Source organism: Anas platyrhynchos, chromosome 1 (assembly GCF_047663525.1).
Source record: "Anas platyrhynchos isolate ZD024472 breed Pekin duck chromosome 1, IASCAAS_PekinDuck_T2T, whole genome shotgun sequence".
NCBI lineage: Eukaryota > Metazoa > Chordata > Aves > Anseriformes > Anatidae > Anas > Anas platyrhynchos.
In genome coordinates this window covers 21,293,478-21,302,602 of record NC_092587.1, presented here as the reverse complement: position 1 = coordinate 21,302,602, position 9,125 = coordinate 21,293,478, and the positions used below count along the sequence as shown (strand labels likewise).

General features: G+C 39.3%; 1 protein-coding gene across 2 annotated transcripts; it reads left to right on the top strand.

Annotated features, from left to right (window-relative positions):
* The first annotated feature begins 897 nt into the window (after positions 1 to 897).
* Positions 898 to 8,760, top strand: LOC101793404 (secreted frizzled-related protein 2). Of its 2 annotated transcripts, XM_072033042.1 has the most exons (6): positions 898 to 3,004; positions 3,260 to 3,375; positions 5,269 to 5,461; positions 6,019 to 6,188; positions 6,955 to 7,047; positions 8,163 to 8,760. In XM_072033042.1, exons 3-6 carry the CDS (start codon positions 5,283 to 5,285, stop codon positions 8,471 to 8,473), a joined length of 753 nt encoding a protein of 250 aa, XP_071889143.1. In that variant the 5' UTR covers positions 898 to 3,004; positions 3,260 to 3,375; positions 5,269 to 5,282; the 3' UTR covers positions 8,474 to 8,760. The 2 variants fall into 2 exon arrangements, with proteins under 2 accessions (XP_071889143.1, XP_021128966.2); XM_021273291.4 differs by lacking the exons at positions 898 to 3,004; positions 3,260 to 3,375 and having other exon boundaries at positions 3,397 to 5,461.
* Positions 8,761 to 9,125: the final 365 nt, after the last annotated feature.

Sequence of the window (9,125 nt, the reverse complement as noted above, 5' to 3'; positions counted from 1 at the left end):
TCTATCACGTAGCACACTGGATATTGTCCAAAACTAGCTGCAAGACAGCTAATCTCCCCGTGCCCTTTTTCCATCCCTGACTAATCTGGTCTGCTTCGGAAATGCTACTCACTCGGGTTTTGTATAGCATTCACCGTATCTGTGCTTTTAGGTGATGCTGTCAGAATCTGTGTGAGTCTTTACATGCCTGTTCCCAATCCTTGCAGTATCTGAATGCTTCACATTCAAATGCGTTTATCTTCCAGCACCCCCAGTACTGTCACCCAGAAGTGCTGTCACCTAAGTCTATGGGTGAGGTGAGTAAAATTTACAGGTTAAACAGGAAGCTTGTGGTGATGGCAGAAACTAAATCTGGGTCATGCCAAGCACCAACTTTCTCTTTCGCTATTAAAACAAATTCTCCTCTGGGTTAACCAATTACCAGGAACAAGGACAGAGCTCAGCATGCCAGGGCAATGAGCCTTCAACTGTCCTGTTACAGATTTGTAAGGAAATCCAGTATATCTATTCTTTAAAAATCAAAGCAATGCTTTAAAATTCTTTAAAAATCTTTAAAAATTAAAGCCTTTGTGATGAGTAAAAAAAAAAAAAAAAAAAAAAAAAAAAAAAAAAAAACCTCTGCTGGTTTACAGATATCACACACGGCCTAAGAGTTTTTTAATACAATAAAGGAAAACATTATGAAATAAATGCTGCCCCACAGAATAAGCATGTTCATCCAGCAAAGCTGCCTTCACTGCAACAGCTGCCTCTCTGAAGCCTCCTTTTGGGACTCCAGGTACATTGTTGTAAGCTTTGGTCCTTGTCTAAGAGCCTTGGACTTCTGCAGTTACACTTCAGATAAATTCCAGTTGAATATTACAACCACTGCTTAGATTAAATCCAAAAGTCCCTAGATCTGCCAGTTTGCTCTCAAATTCCTAGTTTCTTTGAAGAAAAATTCAGTCCCCTTTCTTATTACGGTCTGACTGGTGGCTCCGGGTTAATCTCCGTCTGTCTCCCTGGGAACAGTCAAAGGAGGCAGAACAGAGGTGGGCAGGGTCTCCAGCAACTATTCGTGTTATCAGGGTCCATCAGCAGGTGACCATTTCTCATATCCAGCAACAATAAATACAGCCCATGGCTAATGGACCGACTGCACGGCTTTCTTCAAACATTTCAGAGAGAATTAGCTGGGCTCCAGACTTTGAGACCAAAGTTTCCCCAAACCTCAGGTCCTATGCTTTATGCTGACCAGTCAAAATACATGCAGATCCTGCAATTCTCTTGATAGTTTGCAGAACTAAAAATATTTCATTTTATTTTATATAGCCTTTATTTGATCAATCTCTGCATATGTACCACTACAATTAGAAATACCTCTCCTCTGTCAGCTACTGTGTAATTTGAATGTTTAGCTGGCGTGGCAACAGTAAATCACAGTTTACTGTGTTCACAGAAGCGAGATGTGCATGTATTTACATGATTATTTCTTTTTTTTTTTCCATACAATGTCAATGAACAGCTGAGCATTTGCAAAAAAAAGGAGAATTCATGGCACAGCGACACAGGTGCTGCAACTCATACTTCTGCCAAGGATCCAGCGTCTGACGGACCTGAAACACTCTCCAAGCAATGGCAATCTACTTTGTGTGCCCATCTGTAATAACTGTGCTACATGGCTCTTGCTAAAAATGATAAATGATAATGACTTGCTGTCAAAACAAGTTTCAAGGTAACACCTGCTCATGAGTAATATCAAAATAATTAAGTCTACATAGAAGCATAGCCAAAATCTTTCCCTTGCTTAAAACTGACTTGTGAGTGTGCGGAAAGGAAGTGTCAAATTGTCAAATTCTACAGTAAATAACGATGCTGAAAATGACACAGTCTAGGCAATCTGGCCTAGATAACATCTTGAACCCCATGACTGTCAGAATAGAACAGAGGCAGAAGCTCCCCCAAATGATCCTTTTTTTTCTGACAGAAGGCAGCCAACAAAAATGACAGACTGGGATTATGGATAACGCTCTGGCTTCACATCCAGCCTAAAACCAAATGCAGTGATAGGTATCAAGCAAAGACATTTGTGTCTGTTTTGTTCTCAGAGCCAGTGACAATTATTTATCTGCCAAGCATATTTAGATACACTATGCTTCAGCACCTATGACAAAGACATGAAGTCTTCCTGTTCCCTGGGTAAACTTCTTCAAAAGAAGAAAGAAAAGCAAAATAGATGGACTGCCACTTCTCTGGTAGTCTGCACTGACAGCTAAAATCATGGCGGTTCTTCTTCCACACCCTTCAGTCCCCCAGGTTCCAGCTAAAGTGCTGTGCCACAGAGAGAGCTGCATGATGCCTTTTGTCTCCTTATGTCTCCGGAGTGGTCAAGCCATCAGCCTCCAACTATTCCACTGTACTGGCAGAGTAAACCAATTTTCTTTAGCATTAGGAAATGGTGACCCACTGAAAGTCAAGTCACTAGAAGCAAGGAATTCAAAGACAGCTGACCTACTTTGTAACATATCTAAGGCTGAAAGAAGCTTTAAGGTACAGCTCTGTGTTGGCCCATAAATGACCAAGCTCCTGAGAAACCCTGGTAGGAAACTGACTCAGAGGTACACAATTATTTATTTCTAAGACAGTTCCTATGGAGACTAAGTTTGTCAGGAGAGGTATTAGCTGTTATTAGATCATCTTTTTCTCACACTCTCTCATTATCCCTGTGTCTATTCTGTCCATTAATGATGTCCCACAGGGAGTTCTCAAAATCAGGTCTCTTAGATCACAAGCCAGCAAGCATGATTTCAGGCATAGCGTGAGCACAGCCCTCGCATGAGGGCACGTGTCCAGGCTGTTTGCAAGGCACAGAGGGGATGGGAAGGGCAGCGCGAGCCCCGTTTGGTGGCACCATGGAGGCCATTCCTGCAGAGCAGCGCAGGCACAGCTCATGGCTGCCAAAATGGCTGCCACCTGTGACCGGGGCCACATGGGTGCTGTCACAGCCAACTTGCTGTGTTCATGAGTGGGTATAGATCATCTCAGTAGCTGTGTGGAGTTATTTTGGATGTGAACATGTTCCTCAGTTCATATCCGAGGGTCATAACTATGCAGCTGTGCTCACTCCAAAGCTTGTTGGCTCTGGAAATTCCTTTTTGTGTGTCCAGGCCTACAAAGCCCAAACTGGCTTCCAGCAGAGCCTGCTAAGCACTTCTGCAAGGAGATCCCAAAACATACTCTTGTTACTTTCTTTCTTTCTTTTTCTTTTTTTCTCCATCAGACGACACTTTCCAGACCCTTAATATATATATATGTCTCAGAAATGTGCCTGTAACACCATGCTATACACACAACGGAAGGGTTTCCTTTACCAGAGATCTTGACACCTTATTTCAGGTAATGACCAGATGAGAAAAGTACAACAAAATAATGCTATTAGGGCCAGAGAAGAATTTGATTAATTTCATAAAATTATGGGGTGACTTGGTAAAGACATTAGCAACATGGATAGATGCAGAAATCTGCTGGCTAAGCGTGAACTTTATTTGTAACTCTCAGTTTCACTCCAGCTGCTGGGGGTTGAAGTGACATTAATGTCAGAGATGTCCAGGTGCCTTTTTTTTCCCGATATATTTAAACAGATACCATAAATTTGCCAGTAGCTTAGAATAAAGAAAAGAGCTAGAGAGGAATCAGTGCGGGTTTGTCATTGATTTCAAAGATGCTAGGACTAATACTCTAACATTTAGGTATAAACATGTAAATGATAGGCAGCACAGTGTCTAAATGTACTACATATAGGTATAACACAAAAAGCTGCTCTTTCTGAAAATTACATTTCAGTCAAGCACCAGAAATACTAGATGGCACACTGTTATGAATATACTTTGGTCTAGTAATCTAGGCAGATATTTTACAGTTGATCCACATACATATTGTTAGCATCTAAACATTTCTGCTAATAAATCATGTGATAAGAAAGGGTAATTAAGTCAAGCCAAAACAAACTAGTTGGAGAAATATTTTCATCAAGCTAAAAATTTCCACAAAATGTTTTGTTTAGAACTTCAACTCTTTTAAATATCAAATATTCTGACTTTTCTATTCGTAACGGGTAAGGGACACATTACCCAGATCATCACCTTAACTGATTCCCCATCATCTGCTCTACAGCTGAAATCTGTTTATCAGTCCTATACTAAAACCAATGAAATACTGTCAGTAATTCTGTTAATATTTCTCGTAAGAAATTAAATACTATTTCTGTGCTACAAACAGAAAAAGTACACACCTGGTATTTCTTGCTTTCACAAATTTGCTTTCACACGGTTTTGCACAATTATAATTTATTAATAAAAATGTCAAATGCTGAGTTATTTCAACAATTTTAAGTGTTACCAGATTCATTTGAAATAAGAAAAAAAAATAAAAAATCCATATTTCTTTTACCTCTGAAGAAATACTGATAGCCATAATAGTCCTACAATATGTTTCTGTCGGGAAAGATTAAATCCACCACTGAACTTGAATAAGTGAAAGAAGCAAGTCCTGTAGTCACTCCAGTCAGTAAAAAACAACGGCTGTGTGTTAGGTTGTCTAATAAAACTAATACAAGTTGGAAGATTTAGCATGTCACATGTCTCTTTTTTGGTGCTTGAGCAAATAAAAAAGGTACCTCTTCTACATTGTAAAACAGTGGAAGAGACATGAGCAATTAGCACAAGCAAAACATTTTCACTTGATAAGTCAGTCTGGGCTGTTTTTTCTGCCCAGTCAGCAGTGTCTGAAAACAAAGGAGACAGAGCAGCCCTGGGAGACAGCTTGTCTGCCCAACCACTTTTCTGGGGGATCTCTTAATTTGATTTGGAAAGCACATAGCAAGCCTCCTAGGTGTCAACATTTAATATGCCACATAGCATGCTGCAGCAGCTGACACTGTCAGGCACGTGAAAGCCTATAGCAAATCTGTTACTTTAGGGAACATACTTCTATACCTCGTCTCCACCTCCCTGGTTATCACAACAATCACTTGAATAGGCAATAAGACTGGGTCTTGTCTCAAGTGATTTGATAAGCAGTTGATAACCAAGGGTTCATTAAGCTCTTGGGGTATATAAGCCACAAAGTTTTCAGTGTGCCCCTGTGCTTGGGAGGTTTGACAGCTCCCTGTTTGGCAACCCAGGGCTCACTAGAAGATGTTATTGATGGCAAAAATACTTGTTTTCGCTCTGAGTGGTTTCCTAAGAGTGGTAAAGGGCTTCGACATTGGATTATCCACCAAATGTGTAGAGATACCCGAGGAGATGGACATGTGCCACGAGATTGGGTACTCCGAAATGAGGCTTCCCAACCTGATGGGACACACAAGCATGGCAGAGGTTATCCTAAAATCCACCACCTGGCAGCACCTGGTGCACACAGACTGTCACCCTCACGTGAGGACATTCTTGTGCTCTCTGTTTGCACCCATCTGTTTAGATACGTAAGTACCATGGCTCCGTATGGCCAGCCTGTTTGTCGGAACAGGGATCAAATCAGATGCATGTTTGTTGCAATGGAAATGTGATCTCTACTTTATCTGAAATAATTCTGTTAACTTTTTCATACTCACTGCGAATACAAGTAATGAAAACATGTTCCACTTAAACTTTAGTTTGCTTTGAGGAAATGAATGCTGTTGCCAAAGAATGTCATGTTTTAGTTTGTTGTAGCTGAAGTTTATTCTTGTTAATTTAGGGTTAAATCCAGGTGAAACTGAAACCGAACACCCATTGCACATAGACTCAGGCTCTTGCCAAAGCTTTTCTCAGATAGTAAGAAAAGCATTTTTTTTTTTTTTTAAAAAAGGTAACTTAATTCTATAAGCACAAGCCGGTACGTGTACAGACCACATGCCCAATTTGCACAGCTGCCACTCTATAACTGTATTATTGCTGAAGGATGTCAAATATCTGCATGTGTTTTGCACAGAAATTACTGCTGAAATAATTTGTTACCACTGACTTTAACTGATTCAGTCTGGTGTTTCCTGCGATGCAGATTCATCCATCCTTGTAGGAGTATGTGTGTAGGTGTCCGGGACAGCTGCGCACCCGTGCTTGCCTGCCATGGGCACTCCTGGCCAGACAGCCTGGACTGCGACCGATTCCCTGCAGACGAGGACATGTGTCTGGCATCACTTACAAAGGAGTATAAATACTTGCACAAAGGTAGGTGGAAGACGGCAGAGGGGCAGGGGGCTATACTTTATGCTCCAGAGATACAAGAAAATAAAAGAGACGCAGTTCCCAGTCTGGGATTTTGTGTAGTTTCAATAAAATGAAGTGTAGGTAGTCTACTCTTCGTGGTGGAAATGATTATCTCCCTGCACAGCTACAGGCAGTATCATACTCATGACAGCACACTGTATTTGATTTATTTTGAAGTCTCTTTATAGACCTACCAACTTTAATAGGGATCTGAGAAACTCACATATGCATTAAATTGGTCCTCAGACCAACTTGGAAAAGTTGGGAGGATTTATTATCTAATTTTCTGTACCTGACTTAGAATGACATTAATGGTAAAATGTTCAAATGTGCTCAGGCTTATTTACGTATGCAGGAAACAGTAGAAGTAGATTGCTGCTGGCACACCCAAATTTGTATGTTCAGTCTAAGTTCAGCTGAACCCAGGATCACTGACAAAATTGCTCACCCAACCCACAGCCATATTAAAAATAATACTCTATTTCATACTGACTTTTGATGCTAATGATTGAGCTTGTCAGTCTGAACAAGGAGTGAATGGGCAAGGAAACTGAAACTCCTTTTCCTTCTTAACTGTGTTTTCAGAGGAGTATGTGGATGTTCACATTATTACCAAACAGCTGTGTATTTTCTATGCCGTACCTGTAGATAAGCAGTAGGCTCACAGTAGAAAACTAATACAAAACATTCTAAAAGGTAATGATAAGACTTTACAATTTTTCACCAGTCCTACCAAAGCCTGCATGCCAGACCTGCCCAGCAGTGGAGGAATTTTTTACACACAAAAGAGTTCTTGAAGTTTTCTGTGACAATAACTTTGGTAAGTCTTTGTGAATACAGCTGATATTAAAGAAACTAGCAGCTCTCTTTCAAAAGTGCTTTAAAATTAGGATTAAAGTAGCTTACAGTTTCTGCTGGGATTTCAAAGTCTGCATCCTGAGAGCTTGGTTGCTGATTTAACTTTAGGTTATTTTTCAGAATATGTTCTTTCTGAGCAAAATATTTATTTTACATGAAAGACTTCTTTATGATCTACTCCACAGAAAAATAGCTTTTCTGTTCTTGTTGAGCTGACTACCTTGTAGTACAACATGATTTATGGAAAATATTTCTGGCAAAAGCATCCAAATTAGCTGATTTGTCTTTTATTGTTATTTAAACCCAAAGTAAAGCTTTGGTTATTTGACCAGTGAATGTCCTGTTATTTCTGCGTGTAAGTTGTTCATGATGCATAGCTTACTGAAAAGACTTGGAAAATACTCGGAAAATCGTAACAGTCAAGTTTTTACTTTGTGTTGTCTTATTGGAGTGACAGGCAATACTTTTGAGTTTGCCCTAGAAATGTCCTGCAAAGTCCTTTGAAGTCAATGCAGAGGCTGTCAGTGAATTCAGCTGGCCTTAGATCAAGCACTGCAGAGAAATTTCATGCTAAGAAGTGCTGGGGTGGATACCCCACATGGGGTGGATAGATGCCTGTAATGAAAAGGGAGTATCTCAAAGGGTGGTATCAGCAAGCATTATGGGCTATTTTTGCAGAGGGATTGATAATATAGGCAAAGTGAGTTTCAGTAGACTTGTTTGGGCAAGGTGGGCAACTTTATGCTATTAGAGAAATGCCAACAGCTTACAATATCCAATTATCCACAAAGTCACCATCATATACAGCGATGGTAAAATATATTACTCACCTTTGTGAAAATAAGTTTTCCTAGTTGTCTGATTTAGTGAAAAAAATAAAAAATAAAAATCTCAGCTACATAATCTTTATAAAAAAAAAAAAATATTACATCTATACTGCTGCTGGAGAAGATGTCACCATATTCTATCACCAGAAATTGTCAGAGTATTTTAAGGAATCTTCCTGCTTTCACTGGTAGTGTGTATTTCTTCATTTGAACAAATGTAGTGACTTATATTTTTCTTTTTTTTCCTTAGCAGTGAAAGTAAAGCTATCCAAAAAAAGAACATTACTTGGTGACCAAGAGTATAACATTGAATGCCAAGTGGAATTTATTACCCAGGGCTCACTCTTGCCTTATGAAACTCAGAACATGATACAACAGTGGCTGCTTATCAATGAAAACTGTACACAGAAGATGACTCAAACACATCGTCCTATGGTATATCTCCTTGTGGGGAAGGTTGAAGAGGGTATCATTTTAGTGAATCAGGTTTATCGCTGGCAGAGGAGGGACTCCCAGCTGACTTTGGCCACTCAGAAGTGGAGATATCATAAGTGCTTGTAAATATTTATCTTAATATTTGTAAAAAGATTCTTCTTCTTATGCCAAACCTGTTTTGTAAATAAGAATGTACTATAAACGCAATGTAAAGTCTTCATTTCCTTTTAAACTGTATTATAAGTTGAACTTAAACCCAGTGTTATCATAGACTTCTTTCTGTGGTGTTCCAGCTATTTGTCAAGTTTGAACTTGGTCAACTATTTATAAATGTTTCTTTGAGTTATTGCAAAAATCTGTAATATGTAGAAAAACTGACATGAAACAGTTTTAATCCAGCTGAGTACCTTTAGTGTTTTTTTTTTTATTTTATTTTTTATTTTTTTTTTCCTTTTCTGCAGCATGCACCCTGCTATTTTCTGGAGTTACCTTTCTTTTGCTTAATGCTTCATTAATCCACCTCATTCTCTGCCATCGGTGTATTTTAACAGAAGGTGGCCCTCTGCTGGGCACTTTTGCCAGAATCAAAATGGAATAAATCAGAACAAACACAGTAACATAATATGCTTAGCCAGCCCCAATCACAAGAAGTGTTGGTTATTTGGTGTCATTTTACAATGATAGAGTTGATGTCTCAGTGGTAACATCTCTGAGCACAGGCTAAATGAATTTTTTTTAAATCTATTTGTTCTTGTGTGACCATCTTGAATTTAACATG

Excerpts from the sequence above, each read along its gene's own strand:
- LOC101793404 (XM_021273291.4), top strand. The coding sequence starts at position 5,175 with ATGTTATTGATGGCAAAAATACTTGTTTTCGCTCTGAGTGGTTTCCTA. Across the intron at positions 5,462-6,018 it reads GCACCCATCTGTTTAGATAC|ATTCATCCATCCTTGTAGGA; the intron begins GTAAGTACCATG and ends CCTGCGATGCAG. Across the intron at positions 6,189-6,954 it reads GTATAAATACTTGCACAAAG|TCCTACCAAAGCCTGCATGC; the intron begins GTAGGTGGAAGA and ends ATTTTTCACCAG.